This window comes from Macaca thibetana, chromosome 11, assembly GCF_024542745.1.
Source record: "Macaca thibetana thibetana isolate TM-01 chromosome 11, ASM2454274v1, whole genome shotgun sequence".
In the NCBI taxonomy this organism is placed as follows: domain Eukaryota; kingdom Metazoa; phylum Chordata; class Mammalia; order Primates; family Cercopithecidae; genus Macaca; species Macaca thibetana.
This window is the reverse complement of record NC_065588.1, coordinates 125,225,274-125,242,206: the sequence shown is the minus strand read 5'-3', so window position 1 is coordinate 125,242,206 and position 16,933 is coordinate 125,225,274. Positions and strand designations below refer to the sequence as shown.

The following is a 16,933-nucleotide window of genomic DNA, read 5'->3' as shown; positions in this document are numbered from 1 at the left end:
CACAAAGGGACCGTATTAGTCCATCTTTAAGCTGCTGATAAAGACATACCCAACTGGCATGGCAATTGGATATGTCTGGGCAATTTACAAAAGAAAGAGGTTTAATGGACTCACAGTTCCACATGGCTGGGAGGTCTCCCAATCATGGCAAAAGGTGAAAGGCACATCTCACATGGCGGCAGACAAGAGAAGACAGCGTGTGCAGGGAGACTGCCCTTTATAAAACCATCAGATCACGAGAGACTTATTCACTATCATGAGAAAAGCATGGGAAAGGCCCACCCCCATGATTCAACTACTTCCCACCAGGTCCCTCCTACAACACATGGGAATGTGGGAGATATAATTTAAGATGAGATTTGGATGGCGACACAGTCAAACTATATCTGGGACGTTCCCCCAATAAAAACTGCTACTGAAGGAGGGTAAGGAAAACAGTGGGAAAGTGGTTTTCAATGAAATTCCCAAAGACAGAAAAATAGACACCTAAAAGATACACACTATCAATGAGGTTGCTTAAAAGGTGTGAACATATTTAGTATGTAAGATGACAGCCCTTTCTTACTCTATCAGCCCAGCAGCAATAACTCGTATATGTCAAAGCTAATTTGGCCTATTTTGAGAAATCATAAGACTTTCTCTCCAGACAGCCCCAGGTTAGAATCCTGCTTCTCCACCTAGAACAGGCATGACTTTGGCCAAGCTACTCAGTTTCTCTGACCCCCAGCCATATCATCTGTGAAACGGAGATATTAATTAGCAGACTGGTGAGACGATATATGACATTCTGGTACAAGGCAGACCCCGTAAGTGAGAGCTAGTTTCACCATGTTTTATACTAAAGAAGTTTTAAACACATAAATCCAGAAATTAGCACTTAGAAGAATGGAATATGGGATACTTCACTTAGTTTTCTGGGTTTTTTTTTGATGCTCATTCCGTTGTTAAGAAAATAGTTTTAAATAAGTAGAATGTTAGCCTTAATGGCAAAAGACTATTATAAGGGTGGGTGCAGTGGCTCATGCCTGTAATCCCAGCACTTTGGGAGGCCGAATCGGGTGGATCACTTGAGGTCAGGAGTTCAAGACCAGCCTGGCCAACATGGTGAAACCCCGTCTCTACTAAAAATACAAAAATTAGCTGGATGCGGTAGCACACGCCTGTAATCCCAGCTACTTGGGAAGTTGAGGCAGGAGAATCGTTTGAACCTGGAAGGCAGAGGCTGCAGTGAGCCAAGACTGTGCCACTGCACTCCAGCCTGGGTGATAGAGCGAGACTCTGTCTCAAAAAAATAAGACTTTTATAAATTCACCCATGATTGCAATTGAAAAATTCTGGAAGTCCTGTACTATAACATGATGTAGATAAAATATTTTTGCAAACTCTCTTTTTATTATTGTACATATATGGTGTACAACATGATGTTTTAAAATACGTATACATTGTGGAATGACTAAATCAAGCTAATTAGGTCAAGCGTGGTGGCTCACACCTGTAATCTCAGCACTTTGGGAGGCCAAGGCAGGAGGACTGCTCCATTCCAGTAGTTTGAGACCAGCCTGGGAAACACAGCAAGACCCTACTTCTTTAAAAAAAAAAAAAAATTCAAGCTAATTGACATATGTATGACCTCACGTATTTATCATTTATTTTGTGATGAGAACACTTAAAACCTACTACTCTCTTAAGAATTTTTTTTTTTGTTTTTTGAGACAGAGTCTCACTTGGTCACCCAGGCTAGAGTGCTGTGGTGCTATCTCGGCTCACTGCAGCCTCCGCATCCCAGGTTCAAGTGATGCTCTTGCCTCAGCCTCCCAAGTAGCTGGGATTACAGGCAGCGCCACCATGCCCAGCTAATTTTTGCATTTTTAATAGAGACAAGGTTTCACTATGTTGGCCAGGCAGGTCTCGAACTCATGACCTCAAATGATCCACCCATCTCAGCGTTCCAAAGTGCTGGGATTACAGGTACGAGCCACCACGCTTGGCCCATCTCTTAGCAATTTTCAAGTATACAATACATTGTTATTTACTACGGTCACCATGCTGTGCAATAAATCTTGAATGTATTCCTTCTAATTTTTTTTTTTTTTTTTTTTTTTTTTGAGACGGAGTCTCGCCCTGTCGCCCAGGCTGGAGTGCAGTGGTGCGATCTGGGCTCACTGCAAGCTCTGCCTCCTGGGTTCATGCCATTCTCCTGCCTCAGCCTCCTGAGTAGCTGGGACTACAGGCGCCCGCCACCATGCCCAGCTAATTTTTTTGAATTTTTTGTAGAGGCGGGGTTTCACTGTGTTAGTCAGGATGGTCTCCATCTCCTGACCTTGTGATCCGCCCGCCTCAGCCTCCCAAAGTGCTGGAATTACAGGCGTGAGTCACCACGCCCGGCCCCTAACTGAAATTTTGTACTTTTAACCAACGTTTCCCTAATCCCCTCGTAATCCTGAGCACCTGGTAACCATTCTACTACTCTCTGCTTCTATGAATTTGACTTTTTAGATTTCACATACAAGTGAGAACCATGTGGTATTTGTATTTCTGTGCCTGGCTTATTGTATTTTATTTTGCATTATGTCCTCTAGGCTCATCCATGTTGTTACAAACAACAGAATATCCTTTGTTTTCCGTTACATATATATACACATTTTCTGTATCCATTTACCATCAATGGACACAGGTTGATTCCCTGTCCTGGCTATTTCGAATAGTGCTGCAGTGAACATGGGGTTGCAGATATCTTTTCCACACGGTGATTTCATTTGCTTTGCACATACACCCAGAAGTGGGATTGCTGGATCCTACGGTAGTTCTATTTTTCATTTTTCGAGGATATATTTGCAAACTCTTATTCTCTCTTCAAAACCCTATTCAGTCATCCCCTCATTTCTCCAGGTTTCTCAGAAGCAAATCCTTTTCCTTCTATGTCATGCCATGTGTCATAAAGTCTTGGGTTTTATTTGTAGACTGGAAGATTCTCTTATTTATGTCTGTATCCCGTGCTCTAATATGATGGTTACTCAAAGTTAGGTCCTCAAACAGTATTTGCTGAAATGCACTGAGAATGAAGAGTGGTACACAAGCTATTTTCCAAGTAGGTTGACTCAGAGCCACCCACGTAACGGGTCTCATTCATAAATCCGTACTTGTGCTAGAGGTTTGTCTCTCCCAGTAGTCTGCTGAGAAAAACAGAAAATCATAGCTTCCTAAAATTGGCTTCTTCTTTTTTCTTTTTTGAGACGGAGTCTAACTCTCTCACCCAGGCTAGAGTGCAGGGGCGTGATCTCGGCTCACTGTAACCTCCACCTCCCAGGTTCAAGCTATTCTCCTGCCTCAGCCTCCCAAGTAGCTGGGATTACAGGTGCCCATCACCACGCTCAGCTAATTTTTATATTTTTGGTAGAGAAGGGGTTTCACTGTGTTGGCCAGCCTGGTCTCAAACTCCTGTCCTCGTGATCCCCCCCACCTCAGCCTCCTAAAGTGCTGGGATTACAAGCATGAGCCACTGTGCCTGGCCCTAAACTTGGCTTCTCAATCATCCACCTGACCCTATCTGCTTCCTTATTAGGCTCAAGCCTAAAGCATATTCTTAAAAAGAAACAAGGCTAGGCGTGGTGGCTCACGCCTGTAATCCCAGCAGTTTGGGAGGCCAAGGAGGGCGGATAATGAGGTCAGGAGTTCGAGACCAGCCTGACCAACATGGTGAAACCCCATCTCTACTAAAAATACAAAAATTAGCTGGGCATGGTGGAGCCTGCCTGTAATCCCAGCTACTCAAGAGGCTGAGGCAGGAGAATCGCTTGAACCACGGGAGTCGGAGGTTGCAGTGAGCTGAGATCCCACCACTGTACTATAGCCTGGCGAAAGAGTGAAACTCTGCCTCAAAACAATAAATAAAAATAAAAATAAATAAATAAAAAGGAACAGGAGGAGCTTCACTAACACACTCTTGGCCAGCATCAAATTAACCTGTACGTTTTTCCTTGTGTGCCATTTAGGGTACATAGGAAAGAGTCCAGAAAGCATACTACCTGGGAACAGGTTCTATTACATCTAAGTTAAGGACACCTATAAAGTTATGTTCTCATACACTTGAAATGATGGATTGGTACGCATGTCAAAAACATTTTACAGACATGCCCAAGAGGGAGAAACAAATATAATGTGCTACTTTGACGTTCATATAATAATTGGTCCAGAGCTTAAGGAATTAAAGTTGATATTGTTCTTTAAAACATTTCCGGCCGGGTGCAGTGGCTCACACCTGTAATCCCAGCACTTTGGGAGACCGAGGCAAGCGGATCACGAGGTCAAGAGATCGAGGCCATCCTGGCTAACATGGTGAAACCCCGTCTCTACTAAAAATGCAAAAAATTAGCTGGGCATGGTGGTGGGCGCCTGCAGTCCCAGCTACTGGGGAGGCTGAGGCAGGAGAATGGCATGAACCTGGGGGGCAGAGCTTGCAGTGAGCCAAGATCACACCACTGCACTCCAGCCTGGGTGACAGAGCGAGACTGCATCTGAAAAAAAACAAAAAACAAAAATACACACAAACATTTCCAGGCTGGGTGAGGTGGCTCACACCTGTAATCTCAGCATTTTGGGAGGCCAACGGAGGTGAATCACCTGAGGTCAGAAGTTCAAGACTAGCCTGGCCAACATGATGAAATCCCGTCTCTACTAAAAAAACAAAAATTAGCAGGGCGTGGTGGCACACACCTGTAATCCCAGCTACTTGGGAGGTTGAGACAGGAGAATTGCTTGAACCCAGGAGGCAGAGGTTCAGTGAGCCAAAATCTCGCCATTGTACTCCAACCTGGGTGACAAGAGCCAGACTCTGTCTCAAAAAAAAAAAAAAAATGTGCATTACACCTGCAATATATCTGTAATGTGTATTAATGTTGTTAATGTGCTATTTCCCATTATTTGCATATTCTACTTAGCTATTTTATTTAATTATTTGCTCAGCAAATACTGATTTTAAACAGAAAAGCAAACTTCCACTTGTCCAAGATGTTAAGGTTTTACTTAGCAATATTTAATATACACAGTTATATAAATGTGACTAGTTATTACTTGGCAATACGTATCAAAAGCTTTAAAAATGCATATGCCCTTTGATCCTGCAAGATTATTTCTGGAAAATCCTAAAGGAAATGGGCTCCAAAGGTTTAAGCAGAAACCTGTTCATCATGATATTATTTATAACTGAGGGGAAAAATGGAAATAGGACGTGACCATTCATAACTATGCTGCAAAAGAACATTCAATGACAGAGGAAACATATACAATCTATTTCTAACACATTGTAAAATAGGTTACTAAATTAGAAGTATATGATTACAATTTTTAAAATATACACACAAACTACAGAGCAAGAGTCAGATACAGCAATATCTCTGCATTCAAAGCATTTATCAAAGTGCTTAGCACATACTAAATACTCCACAAAAAATATGTTTTTATATATTATATATAAGAAATATATAGATATAGAAATATATTTATTTTTATACATATATTTATATTTTTATATATTTGATATATTTATATACATATTTTTATATATTTGTATCTTTAAAAATATATATATATATATATATTTTTTTTTCGATACAGAGTCTCACTCTGTTGCCGAGACTGGAGTGCAGGGGCATGATCTCAGCTCACTGCAACCTTCACCTCCCGGGTTCAAGTGATTCTCCTGCCTCAGCCTCCCAAGTAGCTGGGATTACAGGTGCCCGCCATCACGCTCAGCTAATTTTTTTTGTATTTTTAGTAGAGATGGGGCTTCACCATGTTGGCCAGGCTGATCTCAAAATCTTGACTTCAAGTGATCTGCCTGCCTCGGCCTTCAAAGTGCTGGGATTACAAGTGTGAGGCACCACACCCAGACTACAAATATTTTTCAAAAGAAGTTGCAAGCTTATATTGTAAAAGTATACCCTTTTTGCAAAATTAATTTTAAATAAAAACATAAATAAAACCAAAAACACAGACACAAACAGTGGTCATTTCTGGGTGGTGAAATTGCAGGTACCATATTTTCTTCTTTGTATTTTTACGTAGTTTCCAAGTCACCTCTGTAAGTAATTTAAAAATCAGTAAGTGCTATATATATTTAAATACAGTTTAATGAATAGAAGGCTGTCTAAAAAATGCATAGTGTATGCATAGAATGAAATATCACACAGCCAGTTAATCACAGGGTAGGTAGTTAATCAATGTCTGCAGCTCATGCAGAGAAAGTCCCCGGATACTTTGTTAAGTGAAAACCTCACAGTGCAGAGGGCCGTCTCTTCTGACTGACAATGGTTCTGGTGCTTTTCATACATGATGCTACACGGACAGACTTTAACCTTCAAAAACACAACTCTGAGGAATAAATACTGTTTAATTTCCATATGGACAACAACTAGGAACGAACAAGTAAGTTTAACCACATTTACTAAGAGTAGCATGGCTTCCGTTCTTGATATTTATTCGATTGAGCAATGTAATTGATTTGTTTCCTCTGGGCAACAGGTTGGTTTTGCAGAGGGCACCTCTCCTCTTTCAACTCTTAGGAGAAGCAAACCTAACTTCAGATGACTCTGTGTTTATTTGAAGCAGAGGTCAAGCACGGTAAAATTGAGAACTAAAACAAAAATCCAGCCATCTGACTAGAGGAGAAATAGGTCCTTGCCCATCTGTTAGAATATGAACTGGAATAACCTTTCCATATAGCATTTTGTCACTGTCAATCAAAACAAAAGTTACACAGCCCTTTGGCCCACAGGCTTTCCTAGGAATTTGTATTTCCAACATCCACATACAATGGAGTAAAGAAATAAAATAGAAAATACTTCAGCCTTGCTTGGAAGAGCAAAAAACCAAGAGAGAGACTTTTAATAAGTATGGTGCATTCTCACACTGGAATACCTCACAGCCAATAAAAAGAATAAGATAGATGTAGCTTTGTGGATTTGGGAAAAAGCTAAGATATGAATTAAATGTACAGACCTAACCCCACTTGTGGGAATAAAATGTTCCACATATGTGTGTAAAACATTTAAAAAGAAATAATAGGGGCCGGCCGCACTTGGTGGCTCCAGCCTGCAATCCCAGGACGTTGGGAGGCCAAGGAGGGCGAATAACTTTAAGTCAGAAGATGGAGACCAGCCTGGCCAACACAGTGAAAGCCGATTTCCACTAAAAATACAAAAATCAGCTGGGCGTAGTGGCACGCACCTGTAATCCCAGCTATCCTGGAGGCTGAGGCACAAGAATTGCTTGAGCTTGCTAGGCAGAGGTTGCAGTGAGCCCAGATCATGCCACTGCACTCCAGCCTGGGCCACAGAGTGAGACTCCATCTCAAAAAAAAAGAGAAGAAAAAGAAAAAAAAAAGAATAATAAATATCACTTTACAGAAAATGACACAACTTATTGGGAGTGGGGTGGGAGGAGGGAGAGCATCAGGAAGAATAGCTAATGGATTCTGGGCTTAATACCTCGGTGATGGGATGATCTGTACAGCAAACCACCATGGCACACGTTTACCTCTATAACAAATCTACACATCCTGCACGGGTACTGCTGAACTTAAAATAAAAGAAGAGAAAAAGAAAAGAAAACAACACAACTCACAGTCAACAGAATCACTATACTCAGGGCCGAGGCTTTGTGACTGCATGAAAGAGTTGCAACAGTCAGTGACAACCTTTCAAAGGTTTCTACTGAGCTATCAGGGGTTCGGAACTTCATCTTGGCCTATAAGGAAAGTTAAACTCTACACTTCTTTCACATTCAGAGACAAAGCTCAGACTGTGTTTCACTACACTTAAAACTGAATTCAAGGCTGGGTGCAGTGGCTCATGCCTTTAATCTCAGCCCTTTAGGAGGCCAGGGTGGGTGGATTGCTTGAGTCCAAGAGTTCAAGACCAGCCTGGGCAATATGGCAAGACTGCGTCTCTAAAAATATACCAAAAAAATAGCTGGGCATTGTAGCACATACCCGTAGTCCCAGCTACTCGGGAGGCTGAGGTGGGAGGGTTATTTGAGCCCAGGAAATGGAGGTTGCAGTGAGCCGAGATTGTATCACTGCACTCTATCCTGGGCAACAGAGTGAGACCCTGTGTCAAAAAAAAAGAAAAAAAAAATTCAAAGTCATATACTTGTTCAGCAGAAAATAACTCTCTAGAAATAATACTTTTAGAAACACTGTCTGCATATAGAGAAAACAGTTAGTTTAGATAGTTCAGGCATGGATGCAAAAATATGGAAGTACAGATATATTCTCCCAAGTTCATATGCTATGATGTCTGCACAGAGACACACATTCTAATGGGTGAAATAGAACAATTAAAGACAACATAAATATTTATTAATTGAAGAATTTAAATGATGGCATCTCCATAGAATGAATGAGATAGATCTATGTACGTGCCACTATGGGAGAAGGTTGCCGGATGTGTGGCTGAGTGGTGAAAAGGAAGAGGCTGAATATATATTCAGCAGTAGGCTTCCATTTGTGTGTGTGTGTGTGTGTTGAAGGTGGGGGAGGAGGTACATGTAAATACATGCCTGGGTCATGAAAAATAAGGCAACTTCCAACTTGCTTTTCTTCTGATGGTTCTCTCAGGGAGAAGCTGGCCATCACTTCATGAGGACACTCAGAAGTAAAGCAAAGAGATTATGACATGTCTCCCATTTCTGAACTGGATAAACAGGAGACACCGTTTCCCATATTATTGGACATTACAGGTGCTTCTGGTTTTCAGAATTTCTGGTGTTTTACTTTTGAAGAGAAAGAGGATTACCTTGCAAAAGCCTGCCTCCCCTATAGAGATGAAGAGCCAGGGCAGCCTCGCAGTTCTCGGCCAAGATGAGGTTTGCAATCTCAGATGGGCTTTCAAAGTCAAAGGCATCTTTCAAAACGCACACGTGCCCTGCAGCCTCTAGATGGGCCCTTTATCCAAAAATACAGAGAAAGGAGAAGATGAGGGGAAAACGTTAATATGTAACAGGTTGCTGCTACAGTAAAGGTTTTGTTTTTTTTTTTTTTTTTTGGTTGTTGTTGTTGAGACAGGGTTTCACTCTTGCTGCCCAGGCTGAGGTACAGTGGTGTGGTCTCAGCTCACTGCAACCTCCGCCTCCCGGGTCTCCAAGCGATTCTCCCGCCTCAGTCTCCCGAGTAGCTGAGACCACACGTGCGCACCACCATGCCTGGCTAATTTTTTGTATTTTTAGTAGAAACGGGGTTTCACCACTTTGGCCATGCTGGTCTCAAACTTTTGATCTCGGGTGAGCCACCTGCTTTGGCCTCCCAAAGTGCTGGGGTAACAGGCATGAGCCACTGTGCTCAGCCACTATGATTCAGATTTTGAATGAATTCCATAAGATTACTTATTTACTGAATTGCCCTTGGTAAGCACCCTGCCTTAAAATACAAAAGAAGGCCTAGAATCAATGACATTAACCATACATCTGCCCGTCTCAGATACCCAGGACTGTGGCTGCGACCGAGGCCATTGGAAGGAAGGTTGACCCAGGAGGCCTTGAGCCTCAGACATGGGGCATACACTGCCACCTCCAGTGGCATTTGCTGTACCAGACAGTTCCTTTTCTATTTCCTTAATTCCACGTTTTCTCTCCTGTCCCTGAATTGTGGTATCTAAAGATTATTTTCGGGCCTCTGTTGCTCAGTTCTTTGAAAAGACTTCAAAAGTCACCTATTATCATAGCTTCAAAAAATACTTCCTGGTCTTTCCATTCTACCTGCTACACACACACACACGCAATATTTATGTCTTTCAAACATGTCTCTTCTCTTTCTCTCCACCTTAGTTTCAGTTCCTGCTAACATAAATATAAAATATCTCATAAACAAAAAAGAAATTTTTTCAATAGTGACAACAACATGAAGAAAATTGGAAGACACATGAACAAAATCAGAAGACAAATGAGAAACTGGGGAAAAAACTATTTACAGCTCTTACTAAAGAAAAAAAGTTCATCTGCTTAATATATAAAGAGCATTTGTAAATCAATAAAGAAAAAAGGCTATCAACACAGTAGGAAAACAGAGATGAGGACTGGGTGAGGTGGCTCATGCCTGTAATCCCAGCACTTTGAGAGGTCGAGGCAGACAGATGGCTTGAGCCCAGGAGTTTGAGACCAGCCTGGTCAATATGGTGAAACCCCATCTCTATAAAAAATATTTTTTTAATGCACTGGGCATGGTGGCACATACTGGTAGTCCTAGCTACTTGGGAGGCTGAGATGGGACAACTGCTTGAGCCTGTGAGGTCGAGGTTGTAGTGAGCCAGGATTGTGCCACTATACTCCAGCCTGGGTGACAGAGCAAGACTCTGTCTCAAAAAAAAAAAAAAAAAAAAAAAAAGCCAGCCACAGTGGCTCAAGCCTGTAATCCCAGTACTCTGGGAGGCTGAGGCAGGCAGATCACTTGAGGTCAGGAGTGTGAGACCAGCCTGGCCAACATGGTGAGATTCCATCTCTACTAAAAATACAAAAATTAGCCAGGTGTGGTGGTGCACACCTGTAATCCTAGCTACTGGGGAGGCTGAGGCATGAGAATCGCTTGAACTCAGGAGGCAGATGTTGCAGTGAGCCAAGATCGTGCCACTGCACTCCAGCCTGGGCAACAGAGTGAGAGAAAGGAGAGGAGAGGAGAGGGGAGGGGAGGGGAAGAGAGGCGAGGGGAGGGGGAGAGGGGGAGAGGGAGGATGGAAGGAAGGAAGGAAGGAAGGAAGGAAGGAAGGAAGGAAGGAAGGAAGGAAGGAAGGAAGGAAGGAAGGAAGGAAGGAAGGGAGAAAAAGAAAAATAGAGATGGGCACAAAATTGCAGTCCATAGAAAAAGAAATACACTGAGCTCTTGAACAAAGAAAATGATGCTCAATATCAGCCATCTTTTTAATCCAGAACATCTGTAAAGATTAAAAAGTTGACCGGAGGCCTCCTGAAATAAACACTCGTATACATTATCTATGAGAGAGCAAACTGGTACAACCTCTCCCGTGGGCAATGTAACAGCAGCTAGAAAATTTTAAATGCACAAACCCTGTGACCAAATAACTCCACTTCTAGGAATTTATTCCAAAGATATACTTGGATATATGTGCAAAAGCCTGCACCCAGGAATACGCACTGCAGCTGTGAAGTAGCAAAAAGATTTAAAAACTACCTCCACGTGCATCCACAGGGCACTCGTTATATTATGGTAGATGGACCTAATCATGTTCTTTGGCCATCAAAAGAATGCAATAGATCACTATGAAGTATTAAGAATGAATTCCAAGATTCACTATTAATGAAAAACAGAGCAAAGTGAAGAATACTTTTGGGTACATACACTGTGTGCACATAGAATATCTCTAGAAGGATACATTAAAAAGAGATAACAATGATTGCATCCAAAAAGGAGAATCAGGCCAGGTGCAGTGGCTCCCACCTGTTATCACAGCACTTTGGGAGGCAGAGGTGGGAGGATCATTTGAGCTCAGGAGTTTGAGACCAGCCTAGACAACGTGATGAAACTCTGTGTCTACAAAAAATTTTAAAAATTAGCTGGGTGTGGAGACATGCACCTGTGGTCCCAGCTGTTTGGGAGGCTGAGGTGGGAGGATCGATGAGTCCAGGAATTCAAGGCTGCAGAGAGCCATGATCATGCCAGTGTGCTTTAGCCTGGGTCTCAACAGAGCGAGACCCTGTCTCAAAATGAAAGAAGGAAATAGAGAGAGAGAAAGAGAGAGAGAGAAAGAGAAAGAGACACACAAGCTTTTGTATTGTTGGATAGTTTTTACCACATGCATGTATTGTCTTTTTCAATTGTTCAAGGTGTGTGTGTCCGTGTGTGCGCACATGTGTGCATACACAACAAATGGGACCAGGTCTCTTTTCTGATTAAAACCTGCAAAGAGCTCACTGTATCCAGTTCAACTGTCAACCACATGAGAATGGGGACCATTTCTATTCTGCTTAGGGAATAAACTAATGGCTGAGTGTGTCTCTGGGATAAATGCCTCGGCCCAGAACACAGCTCACCCTGCATGGCAGAAGTGCACTCCGCTCCAACCACCCTCCCACGGCTGGACCTCTGGCACATCACGCTCCCTTCGAGTCTCCACGCCTCTGACATGACACTTTCTAATGCCAGCTCCTTCCAGAGAACTCTCCTGACAGCCCCAGTTCCTACCACACCGCAGTCTCTCAAAATTTCCATTTAGTTTTGACCCTGTCTGTTATAACCCCTCTGTACTGCATTTATATGGAAGATGGAGTTCACATCTTACTTGGGGCATTGATTACAAAATCAGCACATACAAGAAAATCAAGTACACTTAAAATTACCCTTGAATTGGCTGGGCGCGGTGGCTCACGCCTGTAATCCCAGCACTTCGGGAGGCTGAGGCGGGTGGATCAGGAGTTCAAGACCAGCCTGACCAACATGGTGAAACCCCATCTCTACTAAAAATACAAAAAGATTATCCAGGCATGGTGGCGTGTGCCTATAATCCCAGCTACTCGGGAGGCTGAGGCAGGAGAATCGCTTGAACCTGGGAGGGAGGAAAACCACCAGCCCCAGGGAGACAGGGAGAGAGCGTGCGGTAGAAGGGGCTGCCATTTGAGAAGGGTGGGCATGGGAGGTCCCACTAAAGAAGGTGACCTGAAGGTGGCTGGCACAGTGGCTCATGCCTGTAATCCCAGCACTTTGGGAGGTTGAATTGGGTGGATCACCTGAGGTCAGGAGTTCGAGACCAGCCTGGCCAACATGGTGAAACTCCATCTCTACTAAAAATACAAGAATTAGCCGGGTATGGTGGCGCATGCCTGTAGTCCCTGCTACTCAGGAGGCTAAGGCAGGAGAATCACTTGAACCAGGGAAGTGGAGGTTGCAGTGAGCTAATGTCACGCCACTGTACTCCAGCCTGGGTGACAGAGAGACTCGGTCTCAGGAAAAAAAAAAAAAAAAAAAAAGCCTCAAGGTGATGAGGGAGGAGCCACATGGATACCGTGGGGGAAAAGATGAAGAGCTAACAGAGTCCAGCACACGGAAGTGGAGAGCAGAATGGTGGCTCCCGGAGGTTAGTGGGGGGCAGGAGGAGGAGCAGGTTGTACAGCATGGTGACCATCGTCAATAATAACATACTGTATATTTCCAAATTGCTTAAAAAAAGATTTTCAATGTTTTCACTACAAAAAGTAATAAGTACAATCATTCCTGGGTATCTGCTGGGGACTGGTTCCAGGACCCCTGTGGATAACAGAATCCGAGGATGCTTAAGTCCCACATATAAAATGGCACAGCATTTGCATATCACCTTTACACATCCTCCTGTGTACTTCAAATCATCTCTAGATTACTTATAATACCTAATACAATGGAAATGCCCTGTCAATAGTTGTTCTGCTGTATTGTTTGGGGTTTTGGGTTGTGTGTGTGTGTGTGTGTGTGTGTGTGTGCACGCGTGGCAGAGTCTCACCCTGTCACCCAGGCTGGAGTGCAGTGGCGCGATCTCGGCTCACCGCAACTTCTGTCTCCCGAGTTCAAGCGATTCTCCTGCCTACACCTCCCGAGTAGCTGGGATTATAGGCACGTGCCACCATGCCTGGCTAATTTTTGTATTTTTAGTACAGACGGATTTTGCCAATTGGCCAGGCTGGTCTCAAACTCCTGACCTCAGGTGACCTGCCCAATTCGGCCTCCCAAAGTGTTGGGATAACAGGCGTGAGCCACTGTGCCCGGGCTGTGTTGTTTTTAATTTCTATAATTTTTTTAACATTTTGATCTGTAGTTGCTTGGAACTGCAGACGTGGAACCCACAGATATGGAATACCGCCTGTCTTCGAGGCGGTAGACATGTTCATTACTGTGATATAATCACTCCACAATGTATTTATAGTCCAAAACACCACACTGTATCCCATAAATATATACAATTACTAGTTGTCAAACTAAAAATAACAATGTGAATTTTAGAAATAAGTAAATTCAAATAAACAAAAAAATAGTATCAGTGGGCATTATATCCGAATATCAGAAAAGCAGGTGCTACGGGCCTGACGTGGGATGTGCTGGGTTTTGGGAGATCACAGGGGTCTGGGAAGGGTATGTCACTGAGGGGCCCACAGCGCAGAAGATAGCAGGTCCTGGCAGAAACCTCGGTGTGTGCTGGATGTGAAGCAGAGAAGAGATGCAATCTGGCTGAGCGTTTCAGCAGACTCAGTCTGACTGCTGTGTTGAAAGTGAAAAGAGACAAGCTAAGAGGCTTTGGCAATGACCCAGGGAGGGCTGGGGTGGTGACATCTTCCCTCTCCTCCAGCCTCTGCGGTCCTTATCCATCCTGCCACCAGCAGCTCATGGCCTTCCCTCCTCCACAGAGAAAGTTACAGCTGCAAGGCAGGCATACTCTCAATTGCCCCCCACCATGCCCACCCCTCTGGCACCTGCAGACCTCTGGGCCTCTCCCAGGGGTCCCAGCAGAGGCCACACTCCTTCTCCAGCGTCCCCACCCCCCCCACCAACTGCTCAGGAGTTAACCACCCCACAGTCATGCCGCCTCCTGTTTCCTCTCCCCACTCACCTTCAGGCAGCATCAAATATGCCCAAGTCCCTTAGAAGCTTTCCCCAGCAACCCAGCATCTCCCCCAGTCAGGCTCTACTCTCTCTCCCCTGCGCATCACAAAAGGACTTCTGGAAATGAAAGGGTGGCACACATTCACCATCTCCATCTCCCATGCCTACCCACTCCTGGGCTTCCACCTGCCACTACTCCTGCGGAAGATCAGACAAGATCTCCACGGACCTTCAGGTGCCAACTGCCATTGCCCCTTTGACGTCTTGAGCAGATGGACCTGTTAGCAACATCCAGCATCGCTAACTAGCCCCCTGCTGGAAATTCCTCTTCTTTGGCTTCCATAAGTTTTCTGGATTTCCGGGGCCCTCCTGCCTTCCCATCGTATCTCCTTTCTGATCATGTAATCTCCCAGTGTGTCCTACCCCTAGTGCCCTACCCCTAAGTTAACTTCATCCCACTCTCAGCTTCTTATCTTCAGCCCAGAAGCCTCTCTGAGTGCCTATGGGTTCCAACTGCTCTAATTCAACAAAAACTTACAGAGTGTGTCGTCTGACAGGCACCTCGCAGTCAGCATGTTATGACCCTCCTGCCCCAGCCAAGCTGGCATCAGCCAGTATTCCACATGCAGGGACCTGCCCACCGTGCACACAGTGGCACAAGCCAGACCCCTGGAAGTCCCCCTAGTGCTCTTCTCTCCCCTCTGCCACAGCATCTCAGGGTCCTTCCAGATAGGATGCAGATCTATATACTTTTTTTTTGAGGCAGAGTCTTGCTCTGTTACCCAGCCTGGAGTGCAGTGGTGCGATCTCGGCTCACTGCAACCTCCGTCTCCTGGGTTCAAGCAATTCTCCTGCCTCAGCCTCCCGAGTAGCTGGGATTACAGGCATGCACCACCACACCCGGCTAATTTTTGTATTTTTAGTAGACACAGGGGTTCACCATGTTGGCCAGGCTGGTCTCGAACTCATGACCTCAGGTTATCTGCCAACCTCGGCCTCCCAAAGTGCTAGGATTACAGGCGTGAGCCACTGCGCCCGGCAGATCTCTACACCTTTTTTCTTAAAGCAGCAACCTCCATCCCTCATCCTTCAATCCTGACAGCTTTAAACCCAGAATCCACAAGGTGACAGTGACAGTGACTGGATTCCACCCCCGAGCTGCCCAGTCAGGTCCTCAGCCAACTCCTCTGCGGGGTCTCACAAGCTCCTTCCTGGCTCAGGGCGTCCTCCACACATACGGTTCCCTCTGCCCGGAATGCGCTTCCCAGCCTCTCCCCTCGCTGACCCTGATGGCCCCAGCTGAAAAGGTTACTTCCCATGCGCAAAGGCTCACAGCAGAGGACTCAGGATAGCCCCAACGTGGAAATGTCCCAAAGGCCCACCATTCTCCAGTTAAGGAGTGGACAAGGAAAAGTGTACATCTGGCCGACGGGCATTCCTCAGCCACACGGGAATGAAAGACTGACACTTTAGGCCAAGCCCGCAAAAGGGACCACATGGCGTATGATCCCATTCCTAGGAAACATCCAGAATAGGTCTATTCATAGAGACTAAAGGCAGCTGACCATTTCCCAGGGGCTGGGGGAGCAGTGGAAGAGGAGTGTCTGCTAACGGATACGGGTTTCTTCTGAGAGTGATGGAAATGTTTGGAAATCAGATAGGAGTGACGGTTGCATGACTTTATGAATACACTAAGAATCCCTGGTGTGTACATTTTGAAAGGGTGAAGTTTATGGTATGTCAATTATATCTCAAATTTTTTAAAAAACTATATGGGGCCGGGTGCAGTGGCTCACACCTGTAATCCCAGAACTTTGGGAGGCTGAGGAGGGCAGATCATTTGAGGTCATGAGTTCAAGACCAGCCTGATCAACATGGTGAAACCTCGTCTCTACTAAAAATACAAAAAATTAGCTGGGCGTGGTGGCGTATGCCTGTGATCCCAGCTACTCGGGAGGGCTGAGGCAGGAGAATCACTTGAATCTGGGAGGCGGAGGTTGCATGAGCTGAGATCGTGCCAGTGTACTCCAGCCTGGGGGACAGAGACTCTGTCTCAAAAAATAATAAAAACAAAAATAAACTATATGAGAAATAAAATGTTATTTCTTGACAAAGTCTTCCCAGACCCTGGCTGGGGTTCAGAAAAAAAGAAACCCCAAAACGAAGGCCTCAGCAACTCTCTCTCTCTCCCGCCTTCCTGTCTCTGGTCCCGCATTTTCCCCAGAGGTTAACCAGAGAAACTAGAATTCCTCTTCCCCATGGGGGTTCATGGAAACCAGAACTCTTTCTCCCCAAAGTCGGCCATAAAACCCAAAATTATTACTCTGACTTTCCCCTGCCTTCCTGTGTAAAACCTGACCATAA

General features: G+C 44.6%; 1 protein-coding gene across 2 annotated transcripts in view; it reads right to left on the bottom strand.

Moving 5' to 3' along the window:
• The window catches only part of GLT1D1 (glycosyltransferase 1 domain containing 1), a 582,479-nt gene that overhangs the window by 96,502 nt on the left and 469,044 nt on the right, over positions 1-16,933 (bottom strand). The window contains exon 3 of one of the 2 annotated variants that reach the window (XM_050748582.1): positions 8,793-8,941. The exons of the other annotated variant lie outside the window; for it this stretch is intronic. Within the exon in view, the coding sequence (XP_050604539.1) occupies positions 8,793-8,941 (149 nt within the window). The remainder of the gene's footprint in view (positions 1-8,792; positions 8,942-16,933) is intronic. 2 annotated transcript variants of the gene reach the window in all.